The sequence below is a fragment of the Anopheles gambiae genome, chromosome 3 (genome assembly GCF_943734735.2).
Source record: "Anopheles gambiae chromosome 3, idAnoGambNW_F1_1, whole genome shotgun sequence".
NCBI classification, from domain to species: domain Eukaryota; kingdom Metazoa; phylum Arthropoda; class Insecta; order Diptera; family Culicidae; genus Anopheles; species Anopheles gambiae.
In genome coordinates, this window is record NC_064602.1 from 66,148,208 (window position 1) to 66,162,794 (window position 14,587).

Sequence of the window (14,587 nt, forward strand, 5' to 3'; positions counted from 1 at the left end):
ATCCACTCACACGCACGCACACACACAGATCAAACAATCGACCTTTCTCGCACACTAGCTTCCTCGCGTCAGTCACCTTTAGTTTGGACACACCGTCCACGTCCGTCAGCACACGAAGGTGATGCATTATCGGGCGCGCGCGACGTTTGGAAGCGATTTTAATGGCCACCTGGGCGATTGAAATCGATCGATAGCACGCACACACGCCGCATGCTTCCACACACGTATTCTTTCACGGCACTTCGGTGGAGTGTGTAACTTTTAACAAACCAAAGAAAAAAATTCCTTCGCTACGCACACTGATGGCCCCAACACGCGAAAAAGATGAACGCCCGGTGCACACACACACCTACACACAAACATAGCTGAACATACATACACACCGCTTTCTCCATTGGGTTGAGAGATCGTCCCTAGGAAAATTTGCACCTGAGTTTTAAATCCCACTCCAATGCAGAAATCACACGACGGGAAAGCGTTTTGTGCCTTTCAATTTGTCGGTCGTAGCAGAAACCTTAACCTATCCTCCCCCGGGTAACACACGCACAACTTTCATTTCGCACACTACACCTACACATACCAGGATGAAAAATCAATGATCGCACCGACACCCTCGGGGGAGAACCATGAAACGTGTATGGGCAAAGCGGAAACCGATGTCCAAAAACGGAAAAAAGCACAGACACACACTCTGTTACTTACCGAAATTTCCGCAAGCTTATCCTTTCTTTTTCGCACAAATCCGCTGTACGGCTAACCCGGGGGCAATTGTTTGCAATTTGTTAGACGCTCCTGCCGTCGTCGGAATTCCGACCTGTCCAAGATCGCCCGTCGAAGCGGATAAGCGGGTAGCGGTTCGGCTATATTTTCTTCGAATGTATTGTCATTGCATATTTATGTGCAGCCGCGGTCGAAGCAAACCCGTTTGACAGCTGTCATCCGGCACAATGGGCGTGCAATGGTCCTGCCGTCTAGTTTGAATTGGTCGACTTTTAAATTTGAACTTTGAAACCCGTTACGGGGTCTCTACAATTTATTGGTTAGTTCCCGTAATTTGTTTTGAGCTCGTCTCACTACGATTTAACCATCGTTTCAACACACGGGCGATCCCCGAGATACACGCATAATGGATCGAAATCCCAAAATGGCTGCAAAATACCGCGAATTTCCACGTAAGTCGAATCTCGTGATTTTTAACCAAAATATCACTTATTTTTGTAAAATTTTGTAAGTAAAGGGTAGTTTTAGTCACTTAATTGATTATTTAATTCGACTCTCACTGAATATAACAGTTTTAAACTTTTGATATAATGTTTAACATTCGATCAAAAGGGAAATTGTTCCAGACTGATCCGGATCGATCTGGACTGATACGGATCGATCCGGACTGATCCGGACTGATCCGGACTGATCCGGATCGATCCGGATCGATCCGGATCGATCCAAACTGATCCGGAATCAAATTCGGCTATGATCCGGAGTCGGACCCAAGCGCCACAGATTAAGCTTAAACGACTGGAAAATTGAATATCCATAGAAAAAAATGAAAGCTCCACAGCTTCATTGTTTTGATCAATAGATGGCGTATTACAACTCATCATTATATTGCTATCCTTTTCTTGAAATGTGTTTCGACAAGTTTCATCTTATCATGACCTATATAGCCTTATAACTTTCTGAGCAAAAATCTATATGAATGGTCGTGTGGTCAGATACGTGGATATCAACACCAACGACCATTACTCAAATCTCACTTGCTTCAGTGCTGATGGTTTCGGTTGGAGTTTAGTATTTAAACAATCGCATCGCCGTTCTAGTTCTAGCGATGCATAACTTCAATGCGAAACCATACAACAGTACAGAGGAAACGAGAAAGCTCTCCTCCAAGCGAGGAAGCTCAACTGGTTGGGTATCCCACAAACAGATGGCGCCACCAGCTTTTTTTTGTTGCTATTTTTAGAATACATGAGTCGTTTGCCGTCTGCTAAACGAAGTCTTTCTATATTCCGTTTAGGTACAGTGCTTGAGTCGTTTCGAAGCCGTTTAGTGGTCGTTTAGTGGATTTGTGGCACTTGGGGCGCCACCATCTTTTTCGCTATTTTTAGAATGCATGAGTCGTTTGCCGTCTGCTAAACAAAGTCTTTCTATATTCCGTTTAGGTAGAGAACTTGAGTCGTTTAGAAGCCGTTTAGTGGTCGTTTAGTGGATTTGTGGCACTTGGGGAGTCATATTTTGCGCACCGGAGTCGGAGTTGATCCATGACTCCGCTCCGGATTACCCATTACTACTACCAAGCTCCAACTGGACACAGCAAGGGATATCACGGTGATATCAAAGCAAACCCAGAACAACTTGGGTTGAATCATTACCTACGACAGTCTACTGTAGATGTTGTATGCGTGTTGATGTGTGACACTTGGGATAGATTTTTGCTCAAAAAATTAGAAGGCTATATAGGTCATGATAAGATGAAACTTGTCGAAACACATAGCAAGAAAAGGACAGCAATAGAAAGTTTTTTTTGTGTGTCTGGCAGGGGCCAATAAGTAGAACATTTTACTCGCTCTTTTGTTTTAACCACCCATAGTGCATCAGCGTTCAAAATCTTGTGCGCGAAAGTAGCCCATTTATTTCACGCGTGCTAAACATAAACGCACGTTATTTTCAATTTCAAAATAGGATTTTTTCGTGGATTATTTCCCCAGTGCCTTGCCAACAAGAATTCGCAATTGGTCAACAGTCTTTAAAAATAACTACAATATTCGCAAAAGAAAGCTCCAGATTTGGTTTGTATATCGATCTATTTATTTGCCACTACAGTATAAAAAGCAATTTCCATCAATCTTTGGAGGTTGTTACACACAAAAAATAAGGGAAAAATGTTTTGAACCAAATTGAAATCGGTCGAATTTATGCACACCGAAATGATATTTGTTTGCTTTGCTTCTCGAGCGAACTTACAAACTAAACTGTTAAACGTTAAACTCTACTTTCTTTTTGCTTCATTAAAATTGTTGCACACCGACATCGATTGGTGGAAAACTATTCAGAAAGTGCTGCATTGCTGCAGTGCCTACACCTAATACACTGGCTGCTGTACTGCATCGAGTAGTAGTAGAATGATTGTGACATGATGCTGTATTTTTGTAGCCATCAAGCAAACATTCAACGCGGCACGATAAGGCATCACATATTAGGCATAACGTTGCTTTGCTATTTGTTGTGCCGTTGGGCATTCCGGTTCTATTGTTCTTGTGCAGCACCAATGCGGGGAGTTTTACCATTTCCGGTTGAACGGTTATCGGATCCCCCCTCGGCATCGGCGTAAGGCAATCATTTTCATTGGTATATATGTGGTTTGTTTGTACGAGGCAGCAATATTCACAGCGAACGCGTGATCGCAACTGTTATTTGTGTGACTTCATCTTCTAGACATCCGGTGCTGCAGCATGCTAATTGTACATTAATTATAGTTGTAAAGAAGAACAAACAAAAAATACAAAATCTTCCAAACGAAAAGCTTAATATCATCACGTTGCACGGGCATTTCGAGATGGCGAAACCGCGAAGCGTGTACTGTGCACACCGACTAGGACACGACAGCGAAAGCGGCATTACTCTTCCCGTTCGCCTGGTGCAGAAGCATCATCACTCTCATATCTTGTTGCATGCTTGGAGATTCTGGCCATCGACCTTCGTTACGGCACGGCTTACTTGCCCAGGTTCAGCTTGCCCAGCAGCCCGGCAGCACTGGCGGTAGCCGATTCCTGGGCCTTCGTGGCAACATCGTTCACTTTCTGTAAGGATCGATAAACGGAATTGATGAGTTCCTAGAACTGAGCAACTCTCGAAAACGGGTTCTCTGCACCCTTTTCCTACCTGCTCCAGTTCGCCCCGCTTCTCATCGGCCACACGGTTCGCTTCCTGTAGCTTCCGGTCGACCTCTTCGCTGGCCCGCTTCATACCCTCGTCCACCTTCTGTTCGGCCACCTTCATCTGCTCCTCGACGGCTTGCTCCACGGCGACGGCGCTCTGGGCGATGGCATTTTCGGCCGCCTGTTTGGCATGGTCCATCAACGTTCCGGCCGCCTGTGGAGAGATCGTAAAGAAAAAGCAATTTATTCATTTTTATTTCCATAACTACAGAACAACAAACGACACATACCTGCGACGTTGTCTCAGCAGCAGCTGCAGCCTGCTGCTTGGTGGCATCAATCTCTCCTGCAGCCGACGATGCCAATGCTTCCGCGTCGGATTTGGTCTTGCTGAAGGATTCTTGCGTTTTCTTCGCCTGCTCCTCGGCCATGCTGCTGGCGGCCTGTACCTTCTCGTTGGCCAGATCTTGCGCCTCCTTCTTCTTCTTATCGAACAGCCCTTCGGCCTTGCTGCCGAGGTTCTTCAACGAGGCTAATTAGCGTTTTGGAAAGTGGGAAAGGGAAAGAAGCGATCGATAAGAACACGATGTGATTGTTAGCACTTTAAAAGGAACCCAAACAACGCCACCAGCTTGCTTGATTGTCGCCATGAGTAACCGCCGTTCGGGCTTCAATATTTCCATGTTTACAAAACGCGCCCGATCGATCAGACGTATGTGTGATGATCGACACCACAGTACAGTGAGTGATTTAAAATGTTTCTCATTTTCTTGTTCCTTTTTTTGCATCACATTTCATACCACTAGCATTAAGTTGATGCTAGTCAGATACATGCACGGTGTGGCATGCCACGGGACCGTGTGCTGTTAGTCTCTCCCATCCGTGCCCGAGGGCTGATGTCATCGGTGGGGAGGCCTCCACCGCGGTGAGAGACACAGACCGCCGGCGCGCAGCCAAGGTCAGAGCAGCGAGAATGTTGAACATTGCTGCGACGACCACACCGACCAGCACCGGGGATCATTCAAACGTATCATAATACTTGAGTGTGAGTGTATGATGTTTTTTGAGATGGCACAGATGAGAGATGGTACTATTACATTGTGGGGGAGGTCTGGTTTTGGTGTCGATTGGCTTTCAAAACTTATGGGCCGCGTGTTCAAATGGGGATTTAGTTTTTGATTTTGAATTAATTTCATCCAAAACACGTTCTCGGTGCGTGACCGTCCGTCCGTCAAATGCTTCCAAAAGTATCCAGGCCAAGTCACTGTATCGATCTGTAGGGCAAGGTCCGGTACGATCGATACAGTACGGTAGTGGGTTCTTTAAATTTACATTGGCATATCGTTTCGATTGTTATGAAAAAATGTACAAAATTACACTTATTTCTTGGGATCTCAAACCTTTTTTATACAAAAATTAATTGTACAATATCAAAACACTCCAATCATCGAGCAAAACCGAGTTACCGTTTTTGGTCGAATCCGCTGTGGTGGTGTTGCCGTAAGCAGCAACACGACCGACCCCCGCTCATCCGATGATGTCATGCAAGCGGGGCAAAATTGAAATCGATCGCTCGGCGGTACTACTGCTGACTCTCCTTTTTGTGGTTACGCGAATGCACGTTAGGAGCTAAAAAATGGTTGTAAACTGCTACTGCTACCCTCTTTAAACTGTTCCAGAGCAAAAAGCACTTCAACGTCGTAAGATTTTCTCCATCCACCGCTAGCCCCTGGTGTGCTGGTGTTCTTGTGGTTTTAGAGGGCGATAAATGTTTAATGTAGTTCTATATTTTTTACTCTAGCTTTTCTGCGACCTTCCTCAGATGTTACGAACTGTTCCGAAATCTCCGTCTTTCGCTCCCGCGTATCTCGGAAGTGATTTTCTCGATTCTCGCCGCAACCAGAAGATACAGCAGAAGAGCTATTTTTAAACCAAGAAATCATCTGCCTCATCAAGCTGTGCCCATCCGCACACTCGCGGATTATATTGGATCAACAAAACCCTGCTGCTAGAAGGGGTGTATGCAATGTTTGCTTGAAAGAAATGCGATAAAATGCATTTGCAGTTGCAAGATTGTGATAAAATGCATCACCTTTGCAAGTAGAGCAATGTTCGCCTTATAGTGCCGGCGATTTGCTCGATGTCTACACCGGAAGATGTATGTTTTGCTCAATATCCGCAGTGTCCTTTACCGGTCGAACGAGAATGGCAAAGTCGAGAAGGAAAAGGAATGTTGATGTCACCTCGGGCTCCTCTTTTGTTGATGAACGGATTTTTAAAAACCGCGATGGTGGGTGACCTCCATCCAACATCAACAACCACTATTATAAAGCACAGAATGATGTGTGACACGGGCTGTGGTGTTGGTGAATTGTTTTAGCCTCATTCGTTTGCCCGATTGTATCTTAATTTGTGAAACGTGCCGGTTTTGGTCTCGGTTTGCTCTTTCTCTCTAACGTGTGGAACGTTTATTGCCGTTCATTTCGATCCACAGACGATTAGAGTGCATAGAAATGGGTGAACTACAAACGTTGGAATGCTCCCTGGGACTTCAATAACTATCATAAAAAACGGTGTTTCAGAGAAATCGTTTTCCATATTACGTCATCGTCGTTTAAATCGTTTAAAACTAATTCATACCCTCCTCCTACATTAGTATTCAATGTCATTTGAAGCAGACGGTGAACACGGCTAAGCTTGGGGCTGGTTCTGCAGATGAATCAGTACCGCAGACCTAATGTCTGCACAATTTAATGTAACCATTTATCATTCGTCATCGCATTCCAGCGCATTCCACTGGCGCACTGCTGTTGATGCGACGACGGACCTTACACTTTTATCGATCAGTCTACTACAGTTTCTCCTTGATACCCTGGTTAGGTCACACCGTCTGTAGACTCTTTGACCTCAGCGTAAAAGAGATTTTTTAAACGATAAGCCATAGTGAGAGTACACTTACACTTTGCTCCACCTGCAGCGTCCAGTAAAGGGGAAGGAATGGTTTTAAAATATTATAAATACACATACATTGGTTACTGATCATGTGTTGTGCACGTGATCTTTTCAAATCAAAACAAATTACAAACAAAACATGTTTACAGAAAATCTACGAAAAAAAGAACGAAAACGAAGACATTCTTCTACACCTTGATAACGGCTTGTACGAGAAATCTAAATAAATTAGAACACGATTTAATCAAATTATAGCGGGGACCACTGCTTCTTCGAACACAATTACTTCATTACGGTGAGGGGCACCCCAAAGGCCAAAACAAATGGTAGCGCCCACCAACCAATGTGGGGGGGCCACGAAACTGCTTGACCCGCTGCGAAGATGGGTGGATGGGTGCATGGGTGGGCGAGGGACTGGAGGGAACAGCGCATCTTTTCCTCCCAACCGTAACGGCGAACGAAGCCGCGCATGATTGGAATTCCGATCGGACGCGCCACACTGGCGCATCATATGTCTCCGACCGGGATCGGAAAGAGGGAGGGCAAACGAATAATAAAAAAGGAAAACAACACAAAACAACCCCAACCACTGTTATGGGTCTGGAGAGAAGACGAGGCAAGAATTACCTCCAAAAAACAAACAAAAAACGTAATCAAAACCGATTAAAATTCAAATGCTACGGGAACATTAAGTGTCTTTTTTTGTTGATAATGAAACCTGTGTGGTGACAAAACATGCAAATGGTGCTTCCTTCTGCATGAAGGACGCGGCAGCAGCAGAAGAGCAAGAACGTTTGAGAATGTTCGTGCGTTGACTGGGAAGGGGTGTGGACTAGAACTAAAGCATTCGAATGTCTGTGCTCACTGCCGTGTAAGGGTGATGCGTGAGGAGGGATAAAACTTGATGCGTAATAGTCAACTGGAATGGAATTGTGGAGGTGATGCGGTTTCACGCGCACGTTTGCGCGAAGGTGCGGTTTAGCGGGATGGATGTAACTATTTTCATCTCCATATTGGAGTCTTTTTCAGCAATGCACCCTTAAACAGAATTCACCCTTTCACTGTCTTCCTTCCTTGTTCGTTCGTAACTACTTACCAGTGATTCCACTGAACATCTTTTGGCCGCTTCGCTGGTTAGCGTCGTTTCGGAGGAAAAATCAAGTGGAAAACGGTTGGCCTTGAACTGTGCCTGGTTGGATGGGCAAACACACACACGCGCAATGCACAGCTCAAACAGCTGCCCGAATTTCTAAAAGTGCACCAGAAGTCAAGGAAGAAGCACGGAAACGGGTTGGAGATGCAGGTTGCAGGTTCGTCGTTATTCTACCGGAACTGGTTTCGCTTTCCGGGGATGGTGGGGAGACGAAGGGATGGTGGAAGTAACACACGGGAGCTCTCTGTCGCCGGGACAATGTACGTCTTCACTACGCGAGCTATGTCAACGAAATAATGCGCCTGGTCGATGTTTCTCTTGGCAAATGCGCACGAGGCGTGTTTGTAGCAGGCAGCAACGAACATATACGGAAATACGCTCTCTGAGAAGATTGGTTGGATGGTTGGATGGAATGGGGGAATGTTGTTGTTTACACGTTCTCTCTCAGTTTCAACCCCTCCCCCACCCCCACCCATTTCCCTTTGCATCGTTTAGAAATAACATTGCTGGCAAAGAAAAATGATTTTAAATAATCTTAAAGTTATATCGCTCTCTAGTGGGATAATAAAATTGTTATTCTCTACGTTTTATAATTGCAATATTTTTTAAACATTTTTTCTGTACTCAAATCGTGATTTAAAATCCATTGAAAGCAAAGAAGAACACTATTCCTATGTTACGGCTAGTCCTCGATAGATGGCGCTAGCATACATTCCTTCCATCAAGCGAAATTTCAGTCTTGGCCTAACTCACGTCCCATTTCTTTAGTTTGTTTCATTTATTTATTTCCACTACAGAGTTTAATAATTATTGAATGAATAAAAAGGAGTGTTGATTTTTAAGTCAAGTAATTCAAAACAATTTCTATTGCGCATTTATTTGCATGCAGCGGTTGGTGTATACGACAGCCTTCTGGTTTCCTCTCAGCGCCGCAGTTTTCCTTCTCATTCTCACGTTCCTCTCTCAATTTAGCCAGGTTTTACTTCTCTCGTATGGTTAGGTAACGCTCTGGTTTGCGGTCGATTGCGATATTTTATGACATATTTTATGACATGTTGTAGAATCAATTTACTTTTATTTAGCAATTTACTTTTATTATTTTTTTAAATATGAACACTGCCAATCCATCTTATTTTATTTAAACAAAACAACAAATACAAATACTTTGCCCGGCTTTAAACAGTATTGCACTTAGGAGTTTGTGTGCTTTAGATATTTAATTTCATTCGGTTGTAACTATTTTAATAGTGATCTGAAGCTATTCTTAAATATTTCCATGACTAATAAACATTAAAATCTATTTTTTCATATTGCATAGTTTCAGGCGTTTAACCGCCCTGGTGGTACTCTAAATTCATGTGTAGTTTATACTCGAATTAATAAAATGTTAGGTGTAATCAAACAAAAATTTAGGCTTCATTTTCATTATTTTATTCAATTATCCACAGGTATTGAAACTGCCAAATTATTGTTAATAAATCTATGAAATAAACTACTCATATAAAACTATGTGTATAAGATATTATTAATTTTACAGATAAAATATATACAAAAAAAATCATTTTAAAACATTGAGTTGCTTGAACTTCGTCATGACTAAGTTGAGTTATTTCCTCCTATTGAGCGACATTCATATTTCGGTAATAAAATCTATTACAAGCTCACACATGAATTGCCACAATCCTATACAGCACTGTAAATTGCGTCACATGCGTGAATTCCTCTAGATTGTGTCGTTGCCCTACATCTACTCGCGATCAACAATAACATTAAAGAGCGCCTCCACCACTCAGGTGCACTCCCGAGCACGTGGTCTCGCTGCATCTTTGCTTTTCTGTTTGTTTTGCCTTCCCCTAGGCTCCATGGCAACGCGTCCCTTGTCGCCCTGTGTCCTGGTTGCCATTGGCAGCGGTTTCTTGCCATAGCTAACGGTTGCCATATTTACACTTATTCAACAACAAAACATTTGAAGTTTTGTAGCAGTCTTGAAGCGTATGGTGCGTCCTGCAAAATCGTGGAAAGAAATTGTGAATTTCATGAGTGAAAACTTCCTTCAAAACAATGCTTGTTTGTGAAAAAGCGTAGTGAAGGTTTTGCTGCAGCAGTATGGAATTGAGTTTGTATGGTTCGCAGGTAAGTTTCAGTGTAGTTTACCGTTTACTCCCCAACCACAGGGTAGGTCAGGGCTTGAAGATTCGAAAGTGACATTTGATGTGACACGCCCCCCCCCCATCTTTTCACTCGCTGACAGATTAGCCTAGCAACGCGCGAGAAGACCACCACAAACCAATACCGAGAGCGGCCAGGGTCCGCTTTGCAACACCCTACCCGACCCTGCTCGGCGGCCGGACCGCACCCAAGGCGTCCACTGTCGGCAGACAGCACGCAGTACCACTACCGGAAGCGGCCATCTTCAAACGGAAGTACAGTGGACATACCCCACCAAGCAACGTCACCGTTTCACCAGCGCAGTACATCCTCATCCAGCCTGTTACTGAAAAGCCTACTGGCCGAACCGATTCCACGGTACTGGGAATCGCGAACACTAGCCAGGTCTGTGCCACCGACATCAACACGTGGCTCGTCCTGTAGTAGCGCAGAACGCATACGCCAGCACAAGCGATCGCAAACGCAAGCAATAGAGAGTAGTACACGACCGGTGGCGAACACCAGACCGCGGAAGCGTACGGGAAGCGGGACTGCTACTAAACGAAGCAAACAGAAGACTAACGTCGATCGTCGCCGAAGGAGACGCGACAGTACCGAGGAGGAAGATCCCGATCGAGACGAAGCGGACAGCACGATGGACGAGATGGATGACACGCAGGAGTCAAACAACGAGGCCGAATTGGAAGGCATCTGGAGGGGAAAGGGGGCGGGTGGAAGTACCCGCGAGGAAAAGAAACGATCTCCACCGCTGCCTATGGTCGCATTACCACTCAACCGGAAAGCGATCGAAATTAGCTCCTGCGGCGGTGCGAAGAAGAACAACACATCGCCGGAAAAGTCTTCACAGTCCCGTAAGATTGATCTTCCCGGAAGGGTTTCGTTCAGCTCCAACGAACCGTACGAGATCGATTACAGTGATTTCGAGGAGAATGAGTTCGCCACCAGCACCAAGGAAGCGAAATCGGAGCAACCGAGCAAGACGAAAGACACGAACAGTAAGAAACCATTCTCCTCCAGCAGCGCGATGTACGACGAGCGGCTGTTTCAGGAAGATTCCTTGATGGAGGAAGTGTCGGTGAGATTTGGTAGTGTGAAGTTTGAGGAAGATCTTACAGCCAGCTCGGGCTATGAGACGAAATGTGACGATACGGCCAAGTCTACCTTGGAAATCCGTAGGGCAACATTAGGAACGGGTTCCTCCCCATCGCCCGTTTGTGATGTGCGAGAGTCGAACAAAATCATTGAAGAGTACAAGAAGGAGATAGCGGATCTTAACCGACGCCACGACATGGAGCTGCGTATTTCCGTGGGAGATGTTTCGGTACCATCGAAACCGTACGATCCGAAGTGTTTTACACCCTCCGACACGCCCGAAGATCTGTTCGTCAACTCAGTATCCACGAAAGCGATCGAGAGCACGACCGAGGACACGGATGCTGAACTGGACCGTCCGTCTGCCTGCCGTGGCGCGCTGCTGGAGAAGAACATCATCAATGAGTACTATGAGTGTATCAATGAAATAATCACCGAGCAATCGCCAGCGAGACGACAGCCGAACCGACTCAGCTTACCCGGCCTGGGCGGATCGATGGACGAAAAGGAGGATACGATCCAGCACAACTTGAACAACGAATGTACGAAAAGTGCCCCAAAGGACAAACAGTTCGCATCGGGGGTCGTACTACCGTCCGGCAAGGCGAAGTCTTCAAACACGGAAAAGAACCGGCTAGATAGTAGCTCGAATCCAGTGATCAAGAATTACTTCAAGGTGAAGGAACAGAACATTGTGAGCGCCAGTGCGAGCAGTTTGGCAAGTGGAAGTGGTAGCAGCAGCACTACCGGAAGCAAATCGGGACATTCGAAGAACTCACTGTTGTTGAAGAAAGGCAGCAAGGAGAAGCCAAAGTCAGCCGATGCGCACAAGTCCATTTTGCGTAATGCGAAAAAGCAAAACAACAGCGTCGGAACGGGCTCGAACGGGGGGAGTGCTGGTTCGGGCAAGTTCTCGGCAGGTCTGTGCCGAGAGGAGAGCAACATATCCGAGTTTCACATGGATAAGGTGGTGAGCTGGATGTCATGTAATGAGGATACGTTCCCGGCCGTACCAGATGGACCTGTGCTAGACGATGTAGCTGGAGAGGAGCAGCGGAAGTGTACTGTTACTGAGGGTGGTTCTACCTTGGGGATGCCGGAATCTACCGATGGACCTACGGGCTATGGTGTTAGCTTTGAGAGTGTGCCGAGGGCGCGATTGGAACAGCCGGAGGAGGTCGGTAGTAGCGTTCAGTCGAACTATGACGATGATTCGATCGTAAGTGGAAGTGCCAAACAAAAGTCAGGTAGGTCTGGGCTTTTTCCCAATTTGTATGCGTTCTAACTAATCGAGGTTTTCCCTATTTCTCGCGGTTCAGATTTCCAAGCACTCAAGAATGAAGTGGAGTACAGATTGAGCAACATATTGGACTGCACCGATTCGCAGGTCAGCTCCGGCTGTGAGGGTGAACCGTCGGACCAACCGGCCAAAGGCAAGGTAAAGGACCTTTTCTCTTACCTCGATCAGGTCGAGCTGAAGTGTGAGAAGAGTGCATTCAAAGGAGCTGCCGGTTCTGCGGGTGTGCTACCCTCAGAGTCGGACCGCTCCGAGCTGGATTTTGCTGCCGAACCGGACTATATTGAAGCCATACCGAAGTGAGCGTACCTCTGCCAGAAAATAATTCATTTATAGCTAACAAAACCTTTGCTCTTTCTTCTATGGACTAAACAGAATGAACGACCTGCTAGAGCTTCCACCGCATCAGCTAGCTCGGCGAGTGATCAAACTGTCGCTGCGCGCCAACGAACTAAGCAACGCGATGCAGCTGTCCAAAAACCACATCGCCACGGTGCGGGCGGACAAGGCGAAAGCAATTCGCTCGGAAAAGTGTGCCCTGCAGGGGAAGCTGAAGGAGCAGAAAAAGCACTACGAAGACATCATCGGTCGGCATCAGGAGTTTATCGATCAGCTGATCAAGGATAAGTCGGGGCTGTGTGACAAGGTAACGCAGCTAACCCGGCGGCTCGACTCGCAAAACCAAAGCTGGGAGCATCGGCTCAAGACGGAGCTGGAGCGTGCCCGCGACACGGCCCTGGCCGCCGAGAAGATTCGCCGCGAGAAGTGGGTGCGGGAAAACACGAAAAAGATCAAAGAGCTTACCGTGAAGGGGCTAGAGCTGGAGATAAACAAGATGACGGCAACGCACCAGAAAGAAATCGGCGAGCTAAAGCGCCAGCATAAGGACGAGATGATGTGTGCGCTCGAGGAGCTGAAGCTACAGTACGAACAGAAGGAGGCCGACGTACGGCAAGGGCTGGTGAAGGAGCGGGAATCTACGCTGGAGCGCGAACGGCAAGCGTTACTAGAACGGTTCGATCGACAGGTAACCGAGGAGCGCAACATCTTCGAGCAGCAGCGACAGCACCTGCTCAGCGAGTTCGATCTGGAAAAGGAAAGGCTCCAGAAGGAGGCAGCCCGCAAGGCGCAGTACGCCGATTCCCAGCTGGAGGATCTAAAGCGCGAAAATACGAAAAATCTCGACTTTGCCCAGAAAGAGTACGTGCAGATGCTGAAGCAAAGGGAGGCGAAGCATCAGGACGAGCTGGAGAAGCTGCAGAAGCAGTACGAGTCCGACTTTGCCATCTGGAAGCGGGAGCACGAGCGGAAGTCGAAGCTGGAACTGGAGCAGCGGGAAAACGAGATCCGGTCACAATGCCGCACGGAACGGGATCAGCAAATCGATCGCATCGTGGCGAAGGTCGATGCGGAAACGCAAAAATATCAACAGGAATTTGATGCCAAAATGAGGTAATGATAGACGTCTGAAGATGAGCGATAACGTATATTTTTACTTTCAATTTCTGTTTGATGTTTTAGTCGCCTAAAAGAAAAGCATGAAGTGGAGCAGAAGGAAGCGGAAGCTTCCGAAGCACTGATGAAGCAAAAGTATCAGGATGCGCGCGTTAAGCTGGCTGAGGCGGAGGCAACACTGCAGAACATGAAGGCGACGGCCAAGCAGACCGAAATACAGCTCAATCACGCCAAGAAGCTGTGCGATGATTTACTACAGGAGAAGGAAACGATGCGCGATGAGGCACGCCGGGAGGTGCAGAAGGATATGGCGAACATGCAGCGCGAGCGGGAACGGGAGATAGAACGGATCTATTTCAGGTATGTGCTTTAGTGGACAACTTTGCTGAAAAATCATGCTAATGATTGCTAATGATTTAAAAACAAATCCTCTATCCAAATCCGTATTCTAGAGTGCAACAGGCAATTGAAAAGAAGGACAACACTATAGCGGCCCTTCAGAAGGAGATTGCCGGGCTGAAGGAACGTTGCTTGAAGCAGGACGCGATCATACGACAGCAGCGTATGGATTACTGTACAAAATAGGATACATCC

The 14,587-nt window shown here is 46.4% G+C and overlaps 3 protein-coding genes across 14 annotated transcripts in view; 1 reads left to right on the plus strand and 2 right to left on the minus strand.

Annotated features, from left to right (window-relative positions):
• The window catches only part of LOC4577712 (plasma membrane calcium-transporting ATPase 1), a 67,595-nt gene extending 66,721 nt beyond the window's left edge, over window positions 1-874 (minus strand). For 8 of the 11 annotated variants that reach the window (XR_009766395.1, XM_061660316.1, XM_061660315.1 and 5 more), the window contains exon 1: window positions 703-874. The gene's annotated coding sequence lies outside the window, so the exon portion shown is untranslated. The remainder of the gene's footprint in view (window positions 1-702) is intronic. The other 3 variants (XM_061660303.1, XM_061660307.1, XM_061660299.1) reach the window with 1 other exon arrangement.
• Window positions 875-2,782: 1,908 nt separating this feature from the next.
• LOC1272547 (signal recognition particle receptor FtsY) lies at window positions 2,783-8,481 on the minus strand. 2 transcript variants are annotated; one of them, XM_311358.4, is made up of 4 exons: window positions 7,924-8,481; window positions 4,166-4,407; window positions 3,880-4,089; window positions 2,783-3,797 (listed from the first exon to the last, which is right to left on the minus strand). In XM_311358.4, exons 1-4 carry the CDS (start codon window positions 7,940-7,942, stop codon window positions 3,711-3,713), a joined length of 558 nt encoding a protein of 185 aa, XP_311358.3. In that variant the 5' UTR covers window positions 7,943-8,481; the 3' UTR covers window positions 2,783-3,710. The 2 variants fall into 2 exon arrangements, with proteins under 2 accessions (XP_311358.3, XP_061517205.1); XM_061661221.1 differs by having other exon boundaries at window positions 2,783-4,089; window positions 7,924-8,308.
• A 1,292-nt stretch (window positions 8,482-9,773) lies between these two features.
• On the plus strand, window positions 9,774-14,578 carry LOC133393942 (centrosomal protein of 131 kDa). The gene is made up of 6 exons (XM_061661219.1): window positions 9,774-10,113; window positions 10,232-12,488; window positions 12,561-12,837; window positions 12,914-13,990; window positions 14,060-14,353; window positions 14,446-14,578. Exons 1-6 carry the CDS (start codon window positions 10,087-10,089, stop codon window positions 14,576-14,578), a joined length of 4,065 nt encoding a protein of 1,354 aa, XP_061517203.1. The 5' UTR covers window positions 9,774-10,086.
• The last annotated feature ends 9 nt before the right edge of the window (window positions 14,579-14,587 follow it).

What these genes read in the sequence shown, in the direction of transcription:
- LOC133393942 (XM_061661219.1), top strand. Translation starts at nt 10,087, where the DNA reads ATGGAATTGAGTTTGTATGGTTCGCAG. An exon ending in TGAGTTTGTATGGTTCGCAG is followed by an intron (nt 10,114 to 10,231) that starts GTAAGTTTCAGT and finishes ACTCGCTGACAG; the next exon opens with ATTAGCCTAGCAACGCGCGA. An exon ending in ATAGAACGGATCTATTTCAG is followed by an intron (nt 14,354 to 14,445) that starts GTATGTGCTTTA and finishes TCCGTATTCTAG; the next exon opens with AGTGCAACAGGCAATTGAAA.
- LOC1272547 (XM_061661221.1), bottom strand. An exon ending in CTGCTGAGACAACGTCGCAG is followed by an intron (nt 4,090 to 4,165) that starts GTATGTGTCGTT and finishes ATCTCTCCACAG; the next exon opens with GCGGCCGGAACGTTGATGGA.